Genomic DNA, 25197 nt, shown 5'->3' with positions numbered 1-25197 from the left:
ATGGGGATGCGGATTTCGAGTGAGTACCTAAGACACCATCGCTAAAATGAGTTGGCGAAATGATAGCACCTTAACGCACACCTTTATAAATAGAAACGGAACTATCCAAATCATTTAGATGGTTCCAGATACATTCTTTTGACAACCCGGGTTCGCAAAGAATTTTGATATGTAGTTTAAAATTCCTTTGAACATTTTCTGGAAATTTCAACCTCATTCCATTACCGCTCACGAGATGTTGCAGGTGCACTATTTTGCCATCCATAAAACTGAAATGGGCCTTTTTCGACTTCACTGTCTTCAATGAGCCACGGATCAGTCTATCATTTAGATTGGAAACCCAATTGTAATTTATATTTGATTCATAGATGGCGCACCATGTCTAACTTTCCAATTAAATATTGGATGTGTGAGTAGTGAAGACGTAGAAGGTGCAAGTGTCCCACTTTAGTTCTCAAATCATACAGATTGAATTCCTTGCAGGAATTTTTGCCCGTAATGAAGTACTGAGGGAGTGTATTTTTTTTAAGATTAATCATATGTTAATTTGAGCGATGCTCCCCGCATGAATCCATTAAAAGTGTCTCAGTATTATTGTTACTAAAAAAAAAATTACTAAATATAAATATCAACCTGATATTATATATTTTACAGTAAAAAATCTAGAAAAGATTTATGAATATTCCTGAGTTGGGTAATAAAAAAAGTAATAGTAATTATAGACAGATAGAAACTATTTTTAAAAACTTTCTCCACAAAAGAAGTTTTTCAAATATAAGTAAAAAGTTATAATTAACAATTAACTTTCATTATTCCTTCCTCAAATATTGGCTTTAATAGTTTTATGAGGTAAACCCATTCTTTGTGTAATTTCCATAGAAATTAAACAACCATATACGTCTTTACATACTGAAAGCACAAGAACTTGATCATCAATGAAAGAAATATGTAAGTGAAGTCAGGCAATTTTAGCACTTAGCGGGCGCCAAGTTTGAAAATGCAGAACGAGTATGAAAAGTCCATAGAAAATGAGCGGAAAACATACACCATCATGGAGCTCCAAAAGGTTTAACTTTCCCGATTAATCTAGCAATAGACAAACACTGCCAGTAAATCGCACATGACTTGGTGAAAAATACTGCTAAAATTACATAGGAATAAAACTCTTAATTTGTTAGCTAATAGAAATTGAAAAGGATTATAGATCACTTTGTCTCTAATTTTACTCATGCTTCGAATGATGTAGTGGATTCTGAGCAAACATTCAGCAATCACCTCAGCATCTCATTTAGATTAGTCATTTGTCTAATACTAAGACAAACCCCCCGCAGTATTACTATTAGATATAGGGGTAAAAGGTTGATAAGATTCTCTATCAAGGTAGTCTGGATAATATGCTGATGAAAATTAAACTACTGTTTCAGCTTATACATCAGGAGTTAAGCGATAGCAGTAGTCTTGATATGTATGCTGCTGAAATTTGTCATGCTATGAAGTGTGGGAAGGAAGCCTCTCCCGGTTGCTTAAGTAAAGAGAAGTACCCGTAAGTTCGGTTTAAATCATGATCCCAGCTTAAGGGCAGCTAAAAGACGTTCAAAAATGTGGTATCCCATTTGGTGTGATTGTGATAAGGCGAGATCTGCTCTCTTTTTTTCAGTTTTTTAGAAAGACAAAAAGGGATATACCGAGTTTGTCAGTAACCATAAACCTGGGGAAGCTAAGCGTGCCTCTGTTGAGGCTTTTAAAAGTCCAAACTTTATCTGGAAAAGTATAGGATTATTCAGAGCGGTTGTAGTAAAGCGAATGTTGGTATTCCTGAAGAGCAGTAGCTTTGACATTATTCCGCTGTGTTTGGCTTCCGTGTTCTGAATTTAGAAACTGGAGATGATGCCTTATTAAAAAGTAGGCTTGGCTCTCTATTGTATAAACTTAGTATTTTTCTTGTTTTTAAAAGTGACGTTGTGCGTGTAATCATGCTTTTGAGGTGTCGTAAAGCTCCTGGTTTAGATGGTATAACACCCCACCACCTTCAAAACGTAAGTGTACTATTGATTGAGCACTTGACACTTTCATTTCAAATATATATTGATACAAATCAAGTACAGAATTCTTTTGGTACTGTTGCAATAACGAAATTTTAAAAAAAGTAAAAATTGCCAATTTTTGGAGTAGTTTCCGTCCCGCTCCGTTTCTAATATTTAAGCCAGGTTCTAGAAAGTCTTATCCTGCCTCAAATGATATGTAAATGCGCGCTAGATTATAAACTGTTTGGTTTTCTTAAGCATCTGAATTGTGCATTTGTACGTCGCTTACTGAAGCGTCCCCTTAGTAGTGTTGAAAATTTGGGAAATCTTGTGTATTTGTGCTGTGTGGATATACAAGCAGCATTCGATTTCGTAGTCCAATCAAAAATTGTTTCTGACTCTGCTTGATTTTGTAGTTACGCACTATTTTCTTGCGTTGCCTTCATATTGGTATAGTCCTAGTTATGTTAGGGTTAAACTTGAAAATTCTTACGACTACTGTGACTAGGACAATTAATTGTGATATTTTGATTTTAGTTAGATTTGCTCTGCATATGATGTCCTGCTTATCATTTCAAGTCTTTCTACTTTACAGCCAAACCTTAATTCTTTGATTTCTGGTTATAAGCTCTGGGACTTAATGTTAATGCTATTAAGACTGAATTTCCCGCTTATAATGCCCGAGGTAAAGCTATGTCTTCGTTAGCTGGTATTGCAGCTGGTATATCAGTTATACAGTCTTATTCACTGAAATAACTCCGCCTTGTTTATGGTCCGGATAAGCATAATAGCCGTATTCTTACTGCTGACATGGCATATCAGGTTTCGGCACCTGCTATGCCAAATTGGCTGCATTGAAGTCTAGTTATAGTAAGTGTGTACTTGCTAAACTATATAGTGCCCTAGCTCAGCCTCACGCACTGTATATTCAACCACCTTTGGATTTGTGGTCTAAAACTGAGCAGTTAAAGGTTCGATCGGGGTTTTGTCGTTTACTGAAGTTTGTAGTCAGATACCCGCTGCATTACGTGAATAGTTTTATTTTGAAATGATGTTGCGTTTTTGACCCTTAATATGTAGTGGATTTATTAGATTGCAACGCTTTTGAGAGAAGCTTAAACCATTTACTTCATTTTCTGTCATTTAACTTCAAGTTTGTACTTCAATCTTTGAGACAATTGACTTACCTACGAGTAGATCTTCGAGAGATTAATCATTCTATTTTGTTAAATTTGTCAACATAGCGTTTCAGACCTTATTACACATCAATATAACCCCTATTTTGTTCACTTCTGATAATATTACTTTTATTATTTAATTCTTGTCATATAATGTAAGAGTATCAAATTTGATTAGTAGCAGAAATTCTAAAATACAAATCCATGTTTAATGCATAGTTAATGTCATTAAAGCATTTATGCGAGTTTTGGGTATTACTTTTAGGGTATTCATCCAGTATTCACACCAATCTTGTAAAAAGCAAATAATGTCTCATCAACATTTTGGGTTTAAAACAGAAAACTAGTTATGCTTCAATGTCTGTAAGCGAATAGTTTAGTCAATTTACGGGATTAGTTTCCACTTGTTTTTGCTTTATTTCACGGTGCAATGCAATAGTGTCAAGGAAAACTTGCATTTTTTCCTTAATATTCTTCTAATAGCCAAAAGTAAGCTCATCCTGGTTTTAGGTATGAATAGTCCTGAGATGGAGCTAAGGAGCAACATATGTTTTTATTCTGCAGTCCTTTGTACTTCAATGAGAAACAACCGACCCGGGTTCAGAGTTAAATTTAGTATATAATGGTAGAATGCCAAAAACTTAACGATGAGAACAGCTTTATTCCCTGGCTTCTTTTTAGGTCTGTTCATTCCTTAAATCCGTTGTTTCCTGCGATTTGATTTCGGTTGTTATACAATTTAATTGCTATACAATAACAATTGAATTTAATTATAAATATTTATATTAATTTTAACAATTATATTAACAATTAAATGTTATATAATTGTTATACAATTTATCTACCCCTGAAAATTTCCCCTTCATACCCTTAAGAATAGATTTTATAATAGCCAAAGTAGTAGTATTGGTACTAGTAGTAATTGTACTGATATTAACGGTAGTAGAACTTGTACTAGTAGCAGCAATAATATTAATATATTACCTTTTGGTTAGCTGAACATACCCTTCGTGAAGTACTGGAAGTTTCTACTTACTATTAAATAAAAAAAAACAAGTTTTTTGAAATGAAAGTAAGGAGCGACATTAAAACTTAAAACGAACAGAAATTACTCCGTATATGAAAGGGGCTTTTCCTCCTCGACACCCCGCTCCTTACGCTAAAGTTTTTTATTGTTTTAAAAAGTAGAGTTGTGAGAAAGAATCAAACTTTAGCGCATGGAGCGGGGTGTCGAGGAGGAAAAGCCCCTTTCGTATACGGAGTAATATCTGTTCGTTTTAAGTTTTAATGTCGCTCCTTACTTTCATTTCAAAAAACTTGTTTTTTTTATTTAATTTCTGAAAGTTTTTGAATTAATGCATGTCTGATTTTGGCTCTCCGTACATAAATTATTAAAATGAAATTTGCATATTAATTCTTTTTTTTGGCTAAATGGTTTTCTCTTAGTTTTGATCAGACGATTTTGAGAAATAAGGGTGGGGAAGGAGGCCCAGTTGTCCTCCAATTTTTCGGTTACTTGAAAAGGCAACTAGATCTTTTAATTTTTAACGAACATTTTTATTAGTAAAAAAAAATACGTAACTTAAGAATTAACTTACGTAACAAACTTTTATATTCTTATATTTTTGATTATATATATGAGAGGGTTGGTCCCCTCGTTAATAACTTGCTCTTCACACTAAATCTTGTTTTGTCCCAATTCTTTAAGAATGACCCCTGAATCAGAAAGGCCGTAGAATAAATAGTTGAAATTACTTAAAAAATTTTTAGCATGAAGAGCGAAGTATTTATATCCTCCTAAATACCTTGCTCTTTATGCTAAAGTATCTTTAGAACCCCTCATATGCGTAATAATCTCTGTTCGCTTCAAGTTTTAATGCTTCTCCTTACTTTCAATTGAAAAAACTTTTTCATGTTATATTTTCATTGTTTTTTTTATAGTAATGCTAGAAAGTCCTGCGCCCTTTTCATTGAATTTCTCTTCCCCCATGATATATTCCTCCAAGGAAAGATCCTCCCATACAGCCTCCTCCCCTGAACCCCACACCCAAACCAAAAAAATCCCCCTGATAACGTCGGTACACTTCCCAGTAACTATTACTGTATGTAAACATTGGTCAAAGTTTGGAACTTGTAGCCCCTCCCCCAGGGACTGTGGTGGATAAGTCATCCCCAAAGACATAGTTATTATGGTTCTCGACTATGCGGAACAAAATGGCTATCTCAAAATTTTGATCCGTTGACTTTGAGAAAAAATGAGCGTGGGAGGGGGCCTAGGTGCCCTCCAATTTTTTGGTCACTTAAAAAGGGCACTAGAACTTTTTATTTCCGTCAGAATGAGCCCTCTTGCAACACTCTAGGACCAATTGGTCGATACGATGACCCCTGGGAAAAAAAAAAACAAAAAAAAAAACAAATAAACACGCACCTGTGATTTGTCTTCTGGCAAAAAATACGAAATTCCACATTTTTGTAGATTGGACCTTGAAATTTTTTCTAAAGGGTTCTCTGATACGCTGAATGCGATGGTGCGATTTTCGTTAAGATCCTATGACTTTTAGGGGGTGTTACCCCCTATTTTCCAAAATAAGGCAAATTTTCTCAGGCTCGTAATTTTTTATGACAAAGACTAAATTTGATGAAACTTATATATTTAAAATCAGCATAAAAATCCGATTCTTTTGATATATCTTTTAGCATCGAAATTCCGTTTTTTAGAGTTTCGTTTACTATTGAGCCGGGTCGCTCCTTACTACAGTTCCCAACGGCAACAGACGTTGCCGATATATAGTCCTCTCAAAATTTCCATCTTAATGCTCTTAGCCTTACATGCAGTTGCATTAGAAGTTGTAGTTGGATTAATAGTTGTAGAACTACTAAATGTAGCAGTGATAGTAGTATTGCTAGTAGTGTGAACTTATTGCCTTTTGATCAATGTATCTTCCCCTTTAAGCATTCTTTGAGAGTTTCAGCTTAATACACAAACCGATTCGTAAGATATTCTCTTTTGACAATCTCAATGCACAAAGTGCATTTCGATTTGGTTCGAATTCGCTCACAATATTCTCTCAAATTTTCACCTCCATAGACTTAGCCTTAGTAATACTAGTAACACTGTAGTTATGGTGGCTGTAAGAAAAGTAGTAGCAGTGGTAGTGTGTTATTTTTAGTTGTAATAACAGTAGAAGCATGATTGCCTTTTGGTCAGTTGAATATCCCCTTCATGATACCCCGAAATTTTCACTTTGATACGGTAAGCCCTTCCGAAAATAGTGCTGATGTGCCCTTTGGACTCTATTTATTATCTTTTTGACTTGAATACTCAAAGGTTTACAAGTTGTTACAATTGAAGTAGTAGCTTGAGTAGTTTAGTAGCAGTAGTAGTAGTAGTAGTATCAGCAAAAGTAGCAGTGTTAGTAGTGTGCTTTCACATGTTACCTTGTTGTGAATTGATCTTACCCTAAAAGTAATCCCTATAGTGTAATCTCCAAGTTAAGACTCAAATATTTACTTTTTTAAAACATGCTTTTTAAAAACATGCATGCGCATAGTGTGTTTTTTTTTCAAATTACACCTCAATATTCTGTCATATTTTCCCCCTAATATGCATAGCCTTAATTGTACTAGTGTCACAGCAGTAATGGTAGTAGTACGAACAGTAGAAGCAGCAGTATGAGTAGCAATAGTAGCAGATGCCCAGAAGTGTCCTATGGATGCGGTAAGCCGTTCCAAAAATATTGCTAATATGTTCGGATTAGCAATATGTATCCTCAAAGCATGTTTGGATTTAGTTAAACTTTGCCCTCAATATTCTGTAAAATTTTCTCCTTGCCTTAAATTTTCTCCTTATTATTTTCTGTTTATTCTCTTAATTTTCTCTTCTATGATCTTTCAACAATGTTGAACATCATAGTTGTCTCAAAATTTTGATTGAGTATGCTTTGAGAAATGATGAGCGGGAACTGGGGATGATTGCCTTCCAATCACTTTTAATACTTATACAGGTCAATAGAACTTCCAATTTTTCTTGTCAAATGAGCCCTACTTGAGGTTTATACGACCACCCATACCATAAAATTTTATATGCCAGGTGCGGATCTAGAAAAAAAATCTTGGGGAGGGGGCATTGAACCAAGGGCGCCTTGTTTACCTCTCATCCTAGGCAATCTAATGGTCCTACGTCAATTTAAATTCTTGGTCAACCTGCCTAAGACTCGAGGCGGGTTCGTCTTTCAAAAAGCTAACAAACAAGTATTGGTCCAAAAGGAAAGTCATACTTACTCCCACTGTTCCCTGCAAAGTTTTATTGTCTCCACAGTGCTTGTAAATAATTCACGGTTCTGGTGTATTTGTTTCATTTTTTCAGAGTCCAAGGCATCCCTGACATCTTGATCCTCTTGCTTGAACGAAGCTAAAAACGCTTCAGCTCTACACAGGTAATTCATATAATACTGTGACTTGGCATTTTGCGTAAGTGCAGCATCTTTTCCCCTAGACACAGCCGACCACCCTCCGCCGCTATTGGAGGTTCTTATTATGACACAAACTCTGCACTAAAGTTCCTCGTGTCCTTGATGACGGATCACCACCGCCAGGGAAACTGGGCAAGAAGCTCAATGTTAAGTCGACGAGTAACTTCACCCCCCTTTCGTCTTTGTATTGAAATCGGAATTTCGGCTTCCATCTTTTCTTAAGAAAAAACGTGATATATACAGATGTTAGTTTGTTTTTTTTTTGTATCACTGTGAAACCGAAGTCAGAGGAGGTTGTGATGCCGGTGTAAAGCGAGGAGGATGTACTGCTACTTGGGTGTGTTGTCTCCATCTGCTGCATCTTGGTTCTTGTATTATCTCTCGATCCTTCTAGTAGCTGATCAGAATGTTTCACTTCAATGTCCGTGTCGGAATCGTGGGAAAAAGTTAGCGGTGACAGTTCGTTATCCTTGGCGAAGTTGGTAGACAGTGTCTCTGTAGGAGAATTTGTGTGAGAACTAGAGGTAACGGGAAACTTGAAGTTATCGTCAGAGTCTTTGAATTTGAATGAGCTTCCTGAACTGAGGGAAACGATAGACTTGTGGCATCTGAAAGAAATTTTGTTGTGTTTTTTTTCTTGTTAAAGAAAACCCTTTAAAAATCCTAGTGAAGGAAGGTGACTAAAAAATAATAGATATTTTTCTCAACTCTTGTCGACCGTAAATCCACAGTGTATAGGCAAATTTGTTTATCTGAGTTAGCCTTTCTTCTAAACAAATTTACAGGGTTTCATTAATTCTGTCTGATCAGTATATTGACCTCCAGTGCTCAGTTAAGTACTGAATTATCAATTTTGAGTAATCATCCCGTTACAACCAGTTATGTCATTTTTTTTTTCTTTGTAAAATTCCCCGTTAAGCAGTGAAAAACAAGAAAAATATTCTCAAAAATGCTTCCTAAGTAGAGAGACAGCATTTTCTTATGATGATATTGTTCACTTCAGAAATGGATGGTCTTGGATGTTCTGCCTTATCTCAGTATAGGTTGTTTTGCCGAAACAAAGTCAAAATTCTGTTTTTACACGTGTATTGATAATTTACATCTTAACTCATTAGCGCCCAACGTTCCTAACTGGGCACACCTTACTTTAAATCTTTTACGACTAAAACGGTAGCAGTTAAGGCAAATTTTAAATGCCCCTTAAACTGTCATAAGAATCAGAGAAGTTCTCAATTTTTTTCTGGCCGGGATTTAGTTTAGTTTCGTTCTCTGGCTTTTTTTTTTAATATGGGAAAAAGTATTTTTTTGAAAGCTCTCGGGTTCTAATGGAGTACCAGGGAATGTAAGTGGTTGAAACCTCTTGTTTTTGGCGTTTTGCTCTTCTATAATCGGCACTCTTCCAATCTACGAAATAATTGCACCAAAATGTCTACAAATAGAGGATGCAGTATCAGTTAACCAAAAGTCCTCCCAACCGGAAACGTTGGGTGTTTATTGGGTATTAAACAAAGAAATTTTGTTTTTGTTTTTTTCTTGTTAAAGAAAACCCTTTAAAAATCCTAGTGAAGGTAGGCGACTCAAAATAATTGATATTTTTCTCAACACTCCTCGACCGTAAATCCACAATGTCTAGGCAAATTTTGTTTTTCTGAGTTAGCTTTTTTTCTAAACGAGTTTATAGGGTTTTATTAATTCTGTCTGATCAGTGTAGAGAGACAGATAGATAGATAGATGGATAGATAAGTGTATTTCAAAAACCCATGGGCCATATACACACAAAAATATAAATAAATAACCAACAAGCAAGGAAATTAAACAACATTACGAATTACAAACACGCACAAAAACAGAATTTAACGCGAAAAATGCCTAATCTAACATCAAAAGAAATTATTTTATATAAAACCTTTTCTCCTTATTAAGGATTTATATACACTCCCACTCGAAATATTGTGGTGGGGTTACTATTTTGCAGAATACCCGGAAGCATCAAATTAATCCCATGCAAATAAATTTCCCGTAAATCCAAGAGCACCGGGCATTTCCGGAGAAAATGATCCAAGTCTTCATCTTTACAAAGGGGACAAACATACCGCCTATCAGGACCAACTATCATTTTATTTTTGTCGAACGTTTTTGCCTGTTCTGGATTGGAAGACAATTCGCCATAAGCTGAATCCAATGACGTAGAATCATAGCCGGTAAATTAAATTTAAAATAAACTTTCTCTCCAAAACTAGATTTTGCCCGATTATAATGTTGGAGGGTTGTAGAATCTAAAACCAGCCCTTGCCGATGCTGAATTTTCTGACTCTCTAATATAAATCGTACCTGGCTTTCTAAATATGTTGGTATATCACTAGAAAAAAGACCATTATTCCATAAATAAGGCATTCCTACTTTTTCTAGTAATGATTTAATTTGGGATGGCCACGAGGTTTTTAAACCACTTTTCAACATCTGTTCATATGCCGCTCTAACTAGTCTATCTTCATTACTCTTAGTTAACTTCAACCAGAATCTAAGCATTAAAATATACCTACGTAGCTTTAAAGAAAACAGGCCCATATCACCTTTCAGAATCTGTGAATGAGTTGTCTGATGCAGACCAAACACTCTTTTATAGTACTGGAGCTGAAGGGACTCCAGTTGCTGCACCGTTTCTCCACCCCATATCTCTGCTCCATATTCTATCACGGGTAAAATTTTTGTGTTAAATATTCTTTTATGTATTTTTAGGTTTTTAATCCCCATTATCGTCGGGCTTCTAAATATTGCTGATATGGCCACTCTACCTCTCTTAATTATTTCATCAACATGACTCTTTAGGCTTCCATTTTCCGATAAGATAAAGCCTAAATATTTTATTCTTTTACTTATAATTAATTCCTTGTTTTTAAGTTTAAATTTATATTTTTCATCGCCCCCAACACTCCTTTTTTAAAAATAACAACTTCACTCTTTTCAGTATTCAGCCTTAATTTTTTTATCTCCAAATATTCTTCCATGAGATTCAAAAGTGTCTGTAGATCTTGCGGTTTATTAGCCACCAAAGCAATATCATCTGCAAATAATAAGAGAGATAGTTTTTGAGTCCCTAGGCTAACTTTCGGGGCCCATCTATTCTCTAGAAAGTTACAACATCATTAATAAAAATATTAAACAACTTAGGTGAAAGGATGCTGCCCTGTTTTACTCCCTGCTTAATATCAAAAAGCTTCGAAAACCTATTACCAACTTGTATGATTCCACTCACGCAAGTATACATGCTCACTATCAATCTAACAAATGAATGGGGAAGGCCAATATTTAGCATGGCATCATTCAATAACTCTCTGTCGACGCTATCAAAAGCCTTATGGAGATCCAGAAATCCCACATAAAGACAAGTATATTTTCCATATTTATCTATTTATCTATTAATATCCCTTTCCATATTTATCTATTAATGCCTTTAAAATAAACACACTATCTGTTGTCCCTTACCCAGTCCTGAAACCTCCTTGTTCCTAATGTATTAAGTTATTTTTATTTAACTTATTGGAAAGCCTGGTATCTAATATTTTCTCCAAAACCTTACTTAAAGCAGGGGCAAGCGCAATTAAACGATAATTTTCATGAGCCTTCGGGTTTCCTCTCTTAAAAAGTGGTATAAAGAATGATGTCTTCCAAGTGCTTGGCCATTGGCCTGACGTTGACATCTTATTACAATTAAATAAAAAAAACTAGTTTTTTGAACTGAAAGTAAGGAGCGACATTAAAACTTAAAACGAACAGAAATTACTCCGTAAATGAAATGGGTTTTCCCCTCCGCAATCCCTCGCTCTTTACGCTAAAGTTTTTAATTGTTTTAAAAATTAGAATCGTGGCAAAGAGTCAAACTTTAGCGTAAAGAGCGAGGGATTGCGGAGGGGAAACCCCATTTCCTATGCGAAGTAATGTCTGTAATTGCCCTCCAATCTTTCGGTTACTTAAAAATGTAACTAGAACTTTAAAATTTTAACGAACGTTTTTATTAGTAAAAAATAAACGTAACTTAAGAATTAACTTACGTAACAAACTTTTATATTCTTATATTTTTATTATGTATATGAGAGGGTTTGTCCCCTCGTTAATACCTAGCTCTTTATACTAAAGCTTAAGTTTTGTCCCAATTCTTTAAGAATGACCCCTGAATCAGAAAAACCGTAGAATAAGTAGTTCAAATTACTACAAATACTTTAGCATAAAGAGCGATGTATTTATCTCCTCCTAAATACCTCGTTCTTTATGCTAAAGTATTTTTAGAACCCCTCATATGCTTAATAATCTCTGTTCGTTTTAAGTTTTAATGCTACTCCTTACTTTCAATTGAAAAAACAGTTTCATGTTTATTTTTTCATTGTTTTTTTATAGTAATGCTAGAAAATTCTGCGCCATTTTCATTGAGTTTCTCCTCCTCCATGACATATTCCTCCAAGGAAAGATCCTCCCACATAGCCCCCTCCCCTCAACCCAAACCCCCAAACCAAAAGAATCCCCCTGAAAACGTCTGTACACTTCCCAATAACCATTACTGTATGTAAACACTGGTCAAAGTTTGTAAATTGCAGCCCCTCCCCTAGTGACTGTGGGGGAGAAAGTCATCCCCAAAGACATAGTTATTATGGTTTTTGACTATGCGGAACAAGAGTTTCGTTTACTATTGAGCCGGGTCGCTCCTTACTACAGTTCGTTACCACGAACTCTTTGAAAAGAAGAACAATTATCGGCATCAAAATGGAAAGAAAATTCTTAAATAACTTTATTGGTATACCATCAACATCCGCAGCAGTACCACCTTTTAAATTCTTAAATATTGACTTAATCTCTTGGCCATTTTCGTCACCCACTAAATCGTAATCATGTTCCCTCATAGGATAAATAACCATCTCTGGGGTATGCGCTACCTCCTGATGCTCTACACAAACACCTTCCAAATTATTTAGGTAATCAGGCCATGAATCAGCTTCCGGAACAACCTGGGTATTAACATTTACCTTTCCACTATCATTCTTTATATAGCCCCAAAACTTTTCAAAATCTTTATTTCTAAAATCATCAGCAATGTCCAGTTTCTTCTTATTCTCGTACTCTTTTTTTTCTTTTTATTAAACTTTTATATTCTCTTCTTTTATCTTTATATATAGCCAATCTCAGCCTTTGATCTTCCGCGCTTTGAAATTCATTCAAACGATTTAATAAATATTTTAATTCTTCTTTCATTAAATTGCAATCGAAATCAAAATATCGCTCATTCATTTTAATTTTTTTAGTCAGGCCACATGATTCTGCACAACTGCCCATTATTTCATTTAACAGCATAATTACACCATGTGCACCTTTTTCATTGTCTTCTAACGCTTTCAACTTATTTTTTACATGCAACTCCTAGAGCTCCCTTTTGAATACCTCAATATCTTTATCTATTAAATCATTTCTAATTCGTTTTTCTAAACCTATTTTCTATAATCCGCATTGTAGAAATTTCTTACTTGTGAACCGTGACCCAGAAACTGCCTAATCCTCATCTCAAGCTTAATAGCTCTATGATCGGATCCAACTAAATCTAATACTCCCATATTAATTGATTCAGGTACAAATTGCGTATTAATTAGCACATAATCTACAACACTTGGAGTTGGACCCGAAAGGCAAGTGAACTCGCCCCTACCCTTATCATTCCCAAACCTACCATTCGCAATCATCAGACCATGTTCCCCACAAAACGCGAGGAGCTTTCTTCCCCATACATTTATTTTTCTTTTTTTATCCTTGTTGCTTCGTTGTATTCTAAAACAAATTGGGACAAAATCACCTAAATCTGGGATCATCACATCTGGGATCTCAGCCTCCAGGCCGGTATAAACATTGAAATCCCCCATCAACACACACTCCAGATCTCTATAACTTTCTTGTATTAACGAAAATTCTTCTCCTAATATTTCCCAAGTATTTTCTCGATTATACAAACTATTCTGTGGAGGTATATACACTACACCCAAAATTAATAGCTTCCCACATTTCAAATAAATATTCAGCCAAAGCAAGTTTTCAGATCTACTACTTATTCTCTCATAACCTTCAATAGCAGAAGCTTTAACCAAAATCAAAATGCCACGATAATGTCTATTATTTCTTGATACATTACGCACGGTCTGTTCAACAAAATACCCGGGAGAGGTGATATAGGAGAACAATCATTCCATGTTTCAATAAGTGAAATCACATCAAACGAAAATAAATCGTCATATAAATAGGTCAACTTATCACGTAATCCTTGTATGTTCCATGACACTAGACTCAGTATATGGCCCTCTATTTCCTATGTTTCTACGCCTTCTGTTTGCACGTTAACATCACTAGCCTTTGGTTGAGATTGCTCGTTACTAGTCTTAGTCGGAGAAAAGGCAACATGATAATACTCACGACTGTTGTTATTTATATCCGTTAACCCGCTTCGGTGTTTATTGTCATAAAAATCACGTGAAAAACCACCACGATGTCTTTCATTAAACTTTTTTCTTGGCGAATGGCTTCCTTTGGGTGCTACATTACGAGTAACTGGTCGATACAGGTCATTTGGGCTGACAATAGCACTAGCAGGTCTTTTAGCTGTCGATACTGCCTGAGGAGTGCTGGTCGATGGTACCAATATCTCAGTATCACTATCACTGGCATCACTAACTAGCCTCATCGGAATATTATTGGGATCATTAGATCATGAGCCTAGCACTAAGGGATGGACCAGAATTTTGTACTGGCTTCAAATTACGCTTAATTTCGACTATGGAATTTCCATCGTACCTGAATATTCGGCCTTGGATGAACAATTTGTCACCTAGTAACTTTGCATCACGGCTGTCATTTTGCGCAAGAGTCAACATTTCCTTTAAATGTTTACGGGCCTCCCTTTGTACAGCTGTGTAATCCGGAGTCACCGATAAACCAAACCTTCTTAATACGGAGCTGCTTCTTAAAATATAGTCTCTGATTTCAACCGAGTTTAGCTTTACTACTATCGCCCTGATTTCAATCTGGAAATGTCACGTATATCACTTCGATTTATTTCGAGAGACGTCATAGTACGATTTAATAATCCCGTTATTTCTTGCTTCAGATTATAATCGCCGAGTTGTTGAGGGGTTTATTTACGGAAGATTAAATTCGTTCTTTTCTGTTCTGCTTCGAGCTTGTTGACTCGTTCATAAGAGACTGCCAGGTTAGATTTCACATTTTCCAGCTCTCTTTTAATTTCAACATTTGTCTTGGCATTGTTAGATAACTGCGTAATAATGCTACTTAACTGTACTTGTATGGCATCAATGCTATCCGAAAGTTCAGGAATCGTATTAACCTCCAGTGCTCAATCAAGTACTAAATCATCAATTCTGAGTATTCCTTTCGTTACAGTCAGTTAGGTCATTTTTTTTCTTTGTAAAATTCCCAGTGAAGCATTGAAAAATAAGAAAAATATTCTCAAAAGTGCGCCCTAAGTAGAGATACAGCATTTTCGTATAATGATATTGTTCTCTTCAGAAATGGATGGTCATGGATGTTCTGCATTATCTCGATATAGGCTGTTTTGCCGAAAAACGATCAAAATGCCGTTTTTGCACGAGTATTGATAATATACATCTTAACTCATTAGTACCCAACGTTCCCAACTGGGAACACCTTACTTTAAATTTTTTATGATTAACATGGTAGCAGCCAGAGCAAATTTTAAGCGTCCCTTTAGCTGTCATAAGAATCGGAGATATTCTCAAATTTTTTCGGACCTAGATTTGGTTCAGTTTCGTTCTATGGATTTTTTTTTTGAAATACGGGGAAAAGTATGTTTTTGAAAGCTGTCGGTTCTAATGGGTTACCATGGAATGCAAGTGGTTGAAACCTCTTGTTTTAGCGTTTTGTTCTTCTATAATCACTACTCTTTGAATCTATGAAATAATTGCACTAAAATGTCTGCAAATAGAGGATGCAGTATCAGCTAACCAAAAGTGCTCCCAACCAGGAACGTTGGGCATTTCGCAGACCTAAAATTTTTCACATGTTTCGTTGCAGGCGATCACTTCTGTTTTGCAGATAGGTCCCAAGAAATGTGCTTCTATCAAAGAAGTTCTAGGGGCAATAATAAAAAAAATACAGGGGTAATATCGGTGTCGTCAATGACGAAAGGGAGGGAGACAAGGGCAATAACAAAATCTAAATAGTCTCCCAAGTTGTCTCGCAGGGACGATAGAGCTTGAGATAATTGATCCTTGTGAATCAGCCAGTCTACGGCGACCTTATAAATCTGTATAGTTTCCAACTTTCAAATTATGTTCAGATGACACAGACGACATTCCACTAGGACTTCGTCCTAGGAAGATGATATTCTACCCTGTATCTTACTACAGTCAGGAAACTCAATAAGGTAGAGCATGTGAATTAGCTCTCCCAAATCCCACTTGGCTAACTTAAATATCCAACACATTTCCCAAAACCCTGTTTACAATATTTCATCTCTCCCGTGACCCATCCAAATACCCCTCTCAATATCTCCAGGAAACCGTACCCTAAATCGAAGGGCTCTTAGGAAAGAGAATCGAAAAAATCTTCAAAAAAAAATAAAAAATAAAACACAATCTGAAGATGAAGATCCGGCCTCAGAATCAGTACTTTAACTAGCAAGCAAGTTTAATTATATGAATAATTTTCACCGAAGACTAGGTTTTTCTTATAATTTTATGACGAAATGATTCGTAAACTGATCTTGCGAGTAGTTTCATGTCTAAATCTCTAACATATCAAGAGCAAAATCTTGGGCGAGGGGGCCACTGGACCATGGGTGCTAATGTGACTTGAGGTGGGCTATAAGTCGACAAGTTTTCTTTGAAAAAGATAAAAAAAAGAAAAAAGAACGGAATAAGGGCGCCAGGAATATCTGAGGAGGGTTGCCCCCTCCGACCCGTGGATCTGTTCTTGGCCTAAATTGCTTTTAACTCTTTCATTCATCTAATTTCAACCAAATTAGCTAAGTAATTAAAAAAAAATAGATGGATAGATTTATTGACACGAAAGCCCTATTGGGCCAATCACTATTTAATTAGTCACAAAACTAAAATTAAGGATATATTTGAGGGGGAAGGGGGTTTATTATTAATCAAAACTTACCCAGTTATTTCCGGATATTTTACTGAAATATCCTTCGATCTCCTTCCATATTCAGCCATCAGTCTTCGTCTCTTATCTATTCTATGCTCGTATCCGGATTCCAATTCCAGAATTTGTATGAGGGTATACAGACTGCATACAGTCCTTTCACCCCTTTGACTTCAAGATGGCTCTAGTAATCCTTCTTTTTCATCCTTTCTTCTGTTTGGTTTGTGGGAAGTGCGAGTACTTGAGCTGCCTGTCCCCAGCAGTTTAAGGCCAAGAGGCCGGTTGGTACCAATACGGCTCTTCTTACTCACCCTCGCTCTTTTCTGCAGAGTAGATCTTCATTAATAAATTAGCTCGTTTTCCATTGCCTTTTTCATAATTTGGATCATCACCCTATAAATATGCCTTTCAGTATTAAGAGGTAGTTGTAAGCTAATGATGGAATCAAAAATTTCTTCAATCTTTAGTTTTTTACAAATTATCTAAATCTTATTAGTTTCGGGTGCAAGTATATGGCAATCAAAAAATATGTGTTGGGGAGTTTCCTCTGTTGTTAAACACCACCTGCATATTGGTGAATGATATAAATTCCATTGAAATCGGAAAGAATTCAGAAAAAGATATCCTGATTTCAGTCTGTAGTACCACACTGTGTCTTCTCTAGAACGAAATGGGGAATTTCGAAATGGTAGACACTTTATTTGCCCACGGCGTTTTATAATATCTTGTAGGTTCCCCAATTTTAATTCTAGTTGGGGGTCAATATTTGCTGCTTCATTTGCTAGCCTATCAGCAGTCACGTTATGAATCAGTCTTTTATGACTAGGAATATGCTGGAAGCAAACAAAAATACCACATTTATTTAATCTTTGTAGATCATCTCTTATTAATTTTAAATCTGAATCAGCAGCCTCAAAATTTTTTTTTTTATCAATTGAATTACAGAATTTGAATCTGTAAGGATTAACACATTCTTTGACGAAAGGTTTAGTCTGGCCATAGTTTCAAGTGCTTTATGTATAGCAAATAACTCTGCAGACAGAATTGAAGTGTGAAATGGAATCCAAATTGTTTCTTTTTATCCATTTTGAAATTTTAGCTACAAACCTATATTTCAATCTAATGTCAAATTGTGAATTGACAGATAGCTTCATCGGAAAATTCATTCAAGAAAAATTGATTTATCGAAACATGAGTTTCCATGTTCGTAAAATAGGGGAAAGCTAGCAGCAATCAAATATTTTTATGCAATTTGTAGATATATACTGAACCGGTTGAAGACAAATGATTTTTGTTCGTTTTAAGCTTCAACTTTGCTCTTTATGTTCATAGGAAAGCTTTTTTTTTGTTTATGTTAATTGGGTAAATAAGCTACGAATAATTGGCCAAATCGACAAGTTTACTTAGAAAAAGAGTAAAAAACAAGAAAAAAGAAAGGAATAGGATTGAGGGTGCCAACAAATCTTGGGGGCCCAGGTCCCCCCCCCCTGGCCCCTGGATCCATCCTTGGTATATGCCCACGGAGCATAAAATTAAAAACCTTTGCCACTGAGGTTTGGAGGATTTTGTCAACCTTTGAGGCACTGCTATATGTTCTTTAAACTTACTTTCGATGGTAATTTCAAAGTATTCATCAGATGAGTTTAGGTAAAAGAGGAATCCGGGGGAGGGGATGTTAGTTGGCTTCTATCACTTTTGACCCTTAAAAATTGAACCAGAACCTTTAGTTTCCAATCAAATGAGCCTCCTCTAAAGTTTATGTGACCACCCCTTCCACAAAATTTTATATGCCCTGGGGCATGACTTACAGCCCTTTCCCCCATGCTCTGGGGTTTTCTATTTACCACGAAGACCTTGTTATATGATCTTTGTACTATTTTGAATATAATGACTATCTCAAAATTTTGATTTGATGCATTTTGGGAAAAGAGGACCCTGGGGTACTAGTTACCCTCCGATCACTTTTAACTCTCAAAAAGGGCTTTGGAACTTCTTATTTCCAATCGAGCTAGTCCCCTCACCTCTTCCACAAAAACTTTATATGTTAACAATGGGCAACTAGTGTAACTTATAAGACTTAATTCCCAAAAGCCCAAAGACCTATCAACCATGTTGAACAAAATGGTGGTCTTAAATTTAGTTTCAATATGTTTAGGGAAATGGTTGTTATGAGGGAGGCTGATTGCCCTCAAATCACTTTGACTCTAAAAGAGGGCACAAGAAGTTTCAATTTCCAATCGAATGAGCGCCTTTCGAAGATTATATGACAATTCCTTCTCTACGCTGTGCCTTGGTCAGAAGAAAGGAATACATTGTCCTAACATCGTTCTTTACTTAGGCAGCGAAAGTGCGCTGCTATATTTTTCGCCAATATTGAATTACTAATGGGAATAGTCAATTAATAAATGACAAGTCTTCAGAAGCATTGAAAAATGGAAAAACAAAGTTTTGAATATTAATTGTCGAATAAAAAGGGTAAATGTACTATAAAATTATTAATGAATACTTCATATTCCTGTTGTTAAATTTTTTGTTTACATTCTATTTTACAATTTAATTGTTTTACATTTTCCACAAAAAAAAGAAGAGATAAAAAAAAAGATGAAAATGAATATGAATGCCTAAAGAAATAATTTTTTTTAGGTGAAAGCATTAAGAAGCATTTTAAATTAATGTTGATTTTATTTAATTGCCATAAAATTTTTTTCTCAATTTTTGAAATCATGAGCTTTATTTTCTCTCCTTCTTTCCAGGGTTGTCGTAAAGTGACTTGAAAAACGCTCGAAACTGTGAAGACATTTTGTCCAAAGCTTCGATACCTAGGTATGTCAGATTTATCTGACTATATGTTAGATAAATCCAATTTATTGGATACTCTGCCGTTACTGAAATTGAATTCCGACCGTAATGATAGTTACCATTTTGATGATTATGACCTTCCTTCCTTGACCAGTTCCAATGGTAATTCCTCGGATTACGATTTTTAAGATTACTGCAATATTATTACTCTGACGACGAAGATTACTTCAATATTTTTTTCTCGTGATTTTTGTTGTTCAATAGCGAAGTCTTGCAAGCTATGCTTTTGCTGTGCTATCAGTATTATATTTCATTGTTTTGATAATAAAAGTTGTTCTACTACTACTAATCAATAATCTGTATTATTTTTACTATATTCATTGTAACTTTAGCAGTGAAGGTAGTTTTTAGTTTAACGGTCTTTCAAGCTGAGACTGTCTTATTTGATTTTTATTCAGCAATAAGTTGTGGCTGATCGTTTTATATAACTATCTTCTAAATTAATATGTGTTGTCTATTTTATTTCCATAATTAAAAAATTTAGTTCTAAATATGAGTAAATTGTTGGAATTATCAAAACTCGCTCTAATAGAATTAAGATGCCTTAAGAAGCTACGTAGGAAGCTTTTAATGTTGAAATTAAAATTGAAACCCATTTTTTGCAATCTGGAAAAAAATTGCTTAATAGCAGTCTTGCAGACAAAGCTTTTCTTGTGGCTTTTGTTGCATGAGAAAATTTATTGCAGCGCCCCCTCCTGACTCGAATATAAAATAAAAAAGGTAAATTAAAGACAAAAATTTGATCAAAGTGGGTAATCCCCCAGCCCTTCAAGTCACGGTGTTCGGGGCAAATGTCCAGGTTGCCCCTCCTCTCCCACCCTTTGGATGGTTTTACTTACAGATTATTCAAAATTACGAATTACTGGAATATTATCAGTGTGTACAATATATAAGTATTCGACATAATTTGTCAAGTGTAAGACAACTGTAAATATATGAATGAATACCAAAATAAATGGATAAATTCCTATAAATAACCGACTCAATCGCAAAAATGCAGAGAAAAGAAGAGTATAGCTGATGCCCCTCGTGCCTTCTATATAACTGGACATAATTTGCACTACTGAAAACAATTTCTATTTCAAACCATGTGTTTTATTTCTCATAATATCGAAAAATAAAAATAGACTCCATCATAACTGACATTTCTTAAAAAATAGATGAATGTGGATCATCAGTTAACTAATATACCAATCCCTAAAGAAGGCACGGAGAAAGTCAACTCTACTCCTGTTAGTTTCTGCTCGGTTAGAGTTTGAATCCATTTTTACTGTAGTTCCTCTTCGTTTCGGGTCTCATTTATTTGTTTATAAGGATTGATGGTAGTATTTAGCTTGAAAAATTATTTGACTATTTCTGCTCATCTTCGGCTGAATTTAGTACTTTAATTTCCTCTGAAAAAATTTGTGTTATGGATTTTAAAGTTGACAATTTTTGGTAATTTTTGGTAATTGATTCTTTTTCCTTATTCAAATAATATTTTAAATCTTTTCGGTTTTTTTTCTTTAAGAATCTAAATTTTCATCTGCTATATTTATGACTGGCGAAATCTTTCAAAAAATTTTAATAATATATGCCCAATAGAAAATCCTGATAGACATAGCATATTTTGGTGTAGTTTCACACCGCAAGTTACCCTGAAAAAGAAAAAGAAAACCTTTTCTGTTAATAAGACGTTGTATCAATGCTATTTCGAAAAGATCGATTAACGTACACTTTTTTTGGTTTGGTCGAATAGAAAGAGCAGAAAAATTAATATTAACAGCCCTGAAGGTCTCAACTGAATATCCCCAGGCGTTCTTAAGATATTTTAGACTTCTTATTGCCAACAAGCATACTCTTAGTACCTTTTCATATGGTTTTAATGCAACAGAAGCTTTCCCTGAAATTTTCAACTATGTAACCTATTCTAGTTTTAATATATCCCACCTGTATATCTTGAGAACCTGGATGCACTTAAACTACTTTGATTTAGTTCAATTGTAGAAGTAATAGTTGTAAAAGTAGTAGCAAAACAAGTAGTAATACTATTACCCCTTTTAGATTCAGCTTCATACCCTAAGGCGTTGCTGGGATATTGCTAATATACTCCTTTTTTAACCTAAATGTGCATGTTTTGATGTAACGCAGCCACCCCTCACAGTGCCAGGAAAGCTTCAGCTTAATACTCTAAATGTCCTTTATTTATTGCTTGGGGGAGTGTTGAATAAAATCAAAACGCTATGTACTTCCAGATATTCATAAGAATTTATCAATATTGTCGCAGTAACAGCGTAAGGTATTAAATCAAACTTTCTGAGTATGCTAAGGGGGATGTTAAACTTCTGAATGAATCATGTGTACGCTACTGCTACTACTAGTAGTACTACAAAATTTTTCTAATACTAATATTGAAGCTAGGGATATTAATCTGAAACTCTTAGGGAATGTTCAGGGGGACATTAAACTAAATCAAGATGTACTATGTGCAGGCTGATTATAAAAAAAGGAGAACCAGGAATATCATAGGTTTGCCTTAGGATATTAAGTTGGAAACTTCCGGGGGAAGGGAGTGGGGGTTGGACAAACCAGACACTGTTTGCGTGCTACCGATACTACATCTACTCATAACACTGCTGCTATTATTACTGTTATTGCGGCCAAGTATGAGGGTGTCAGTACAAAATTTTCAGGGAATGTCAAAGGGAGTGTTGTGATAAAATAAGAACAAAATGAGCTTACGCAGGTAATCAGTACAGCGTTTCACAAACATTTCTAGTGTATTATGTTGAAACTTTCATTACATGTTGAGGGGAATGTTGAATTAATTAAAATACACTATATCTGTACTGCTATTAGAACTATTACTTTTACTAAGGCCTAGGATACAAGGGTGCAACTTACATTAAATCTGGGACTTAAAGTAAAACAAATCTCACTGTGTTCATGCAGGTTATCAATGGAGCATATCAGCAATATCTTCAGAATGTTAAGCTGTAACTTTCACGACATGTTCAAAAGGAACATTAAAATAATCAAAAGGTAATATGTGTACTCTATTATTGATGCTACTACTATTGCTAAACCCTTCACTAAGGCTAAACCTACGAATGTGAAACTTTCAAGAAACTCTGAGGTGGACGTTGAGCTTATTAAAAACACTACGTGTATGCAGGCTATAATTGGAGCCTATCAGCAATGTCATATGGACAACTTGGAGTGTTAAATGAAAACTGTTTGGATCTATTGAGGGAGATATCGAGCTAACATAAAAACGATAGCTTATGTGTATACTGCATAATATTGCTACTATTACTGGTATTGCTAGTACAACTGTTACTGTTTGTGCTAGGACTAATGTTACAGGGGTGAAAATTGTCAGGGATGTTTAACAAACATTTGCGTACTCCTGCCACTGTTACTACTAATCGATGGATGTTAAGATAATCAAAAGATGCTATGGTCATGCTAGTATTAGTAAGGCAGATAAACGTACTATTACTTCTGCTACGACTACTACTGAGGCTAAGGCTATAGAGGGGAACTATTCAGGGAATTGTAAGAATGATGTAAAACTAAATCAAAATACACTGGCATGCCAGTTGTCAAAATTGTGCATCAGCAATATAATAGAAACGGCTTAAGATATAAGTTGGAAGTTTCAGACCCTGTTGAACTAAACCAAAAACACTATTTGCAAGTTATTAATGCAACTACTAATTTCAAGTACCGTAACCACGACTACTTGCGACTCTGAATACTTGCGATTGCGACTACTTAAGACTGTGACTGTGAATATTTGCAATTGCAACAAATTTGGACTAAGAATTTAACTGCCTGTGTCAACGATTACTTAAAAGTTTGAATAATTGCTGTTACTACTAAATAATTATTTTCAGCTGAGAAATACAATATAGAATCGCAGAATGTCTGACAATGAAGCTAAGCTTATTTCTCCCATAGTTGATTTAAGAGCCCCCCTTCATATTCTTTAGACGTTAATAGACACCTAAATAATAACTACACGACTGGTCTGTGGTTCAATTTTGGCATTAAATATCTAGCGTTTCATAATATTCATATTGGCTCTTTTGCTCACATTTGAAACGAAATTAAGATCACTATGTGCTGCTCGATAAAGTGGCTTTAAAGGTGGCCTAACCTCTTAAAACATTTAAAAATGGGATTTTGTTTAGAGTCTAATGTCACTTATCGTACTTTGGGGCGATATATCATGTTCTTCCTATATACAAGCTTAAAAAGATTAACGTTTTATTATTAAGAGTTAAGTTTAATATATTTTTGACAAACTATTCCAAAAAAATCGGCTGGTGATATGTCTTTATATTTATAAAATTTGTACACTAGCTTTTTTTAAAATACATGAAATTGACGCAACAGACCAGGTACAAGATAATACAATTTTGAGTCCACTTTTCGATTGCTCGTGCTTAGTTTAGCCATGAAACATAAATAATTCATTTCCAACCAAAATGGCCTATGTCGTACTTTTAATTATCACAGCTGCAGTGGGTTTCCGGAACTATATGATACAGGCATCGCCAAAAATAATATTTTTTCCAGTGATTCCTCCTCTAAAAATACAAACGAAACAGCCTGAGGCTGAAGAAAACGCTCTAATCTCAGCTGCTCTCAATGGATCAGCTACCTTGATCGGTTATTTGAATATGGTCAATGTGTTTTCTCAAAGCAACTTTAAATTTCCTCAAGAGTCATGACCGCAAATCAAAGAAAGGAGTCTGATTTATCTGATAACTTCAGGGCAGTGAGGATGCAGATTCAGACAAAAGTAATAATTTTGGCATTTAAGGCCCACCTTTAAAATGATTTTAAAAGAACTGCCTTTTTAGGGATTCTTTTTTCTTTCTTAAAGCATTGTAAATACAAAAGTTAAACTTTGGCGTAAAAACTAAAGGTGGATTAGAATGAGTGTGATAGAGAAAATGAATAGAAATGAAATATATAATATTTTTTATGAAGTAAAAAACTACATTAGAACACAAAATAAGTAATCCATCTACATAATAAGAGGGTTGATACTTCCAAACATATCACTGTCTACGCTCTACTGTTAATAGGAAATGAAAAGGGCTTGTGCCCATTTTGATATTCAAAAGGGATTGGAGGGTAAGCAGCACTCCACACCCATCATTTCCTTAAAAACATGCACTCCAAATTTTGAGATAGACAGTTTTTCAAGATAGTTAAACAATCTGAAAATTATGTCTTTGAGAATTACACCCCCTAGATCCCTCAGGGAAAGAGTTGTAAGATATGTTCTGGGGTTATATAAGTTGTCTCATAAATTTTTTTAGTGGTCTTATAAAATTTGGAAGGGTTTCGTTCGATTGGAACTTGAAATTTATTGAGCCCTTTTTAATAGTCATTAGTGATTTGAGGGCAACCAGCCCCCCCCCCAATCATATCACTTTTCCAAACCCATCCGATAAAAATTTTGAAATAGTCATTTTCTTCAGCAAAGTTTAAACGTCTTGTAACTAA

At 35.1% G+C, this 25197-nt stretch overlaps 1 protein-coding gene across 2 annotated transcripts in view; it reads left to right on the top strand.

The window, feature by feature from the left end:
* LOC136039142 (uncharacterized) overlaps positions 1 to 19984 on the top strand; it is a 51935-nt gene extending 31951 nt beyond the window's left edge. For both annotated transcript variants that reach the window (XM_065722626.1, XM_065722627.1), the window contains exon 5: positions 19590 to 19984. In XM_065722626.1, coding sequence (XP_065578698.1) covers positions 19590 to 19610 — 21 coding nt within the window. In that variant the 3' untranslated portion in view covers positions 19611 to 19984. The remainder of the gene's footprint in view (positions 1 to 19589) is intronic.
* The last annotated feature ends 5213 nt before the right edge of the window (positions 19985 to 25197 follow it).

The sequence above is a fragment of the Artemia franciscana genome, chromosome 19 (assembly GCF_032884065.1).
Source record: "Artemia franciscana chromosome 19, ASM3288406v1, whole genome shotgun sequence".
Lineage (NCBI taxonomy): Eukaryota > Metazoa > Arthropoda > Branchiopoda > Anostraca > Artemiidae > Artemia > Artemia franciscana.
This window is presented reverse-complemented; position numbering and strand designations above follow the sequence as displayed.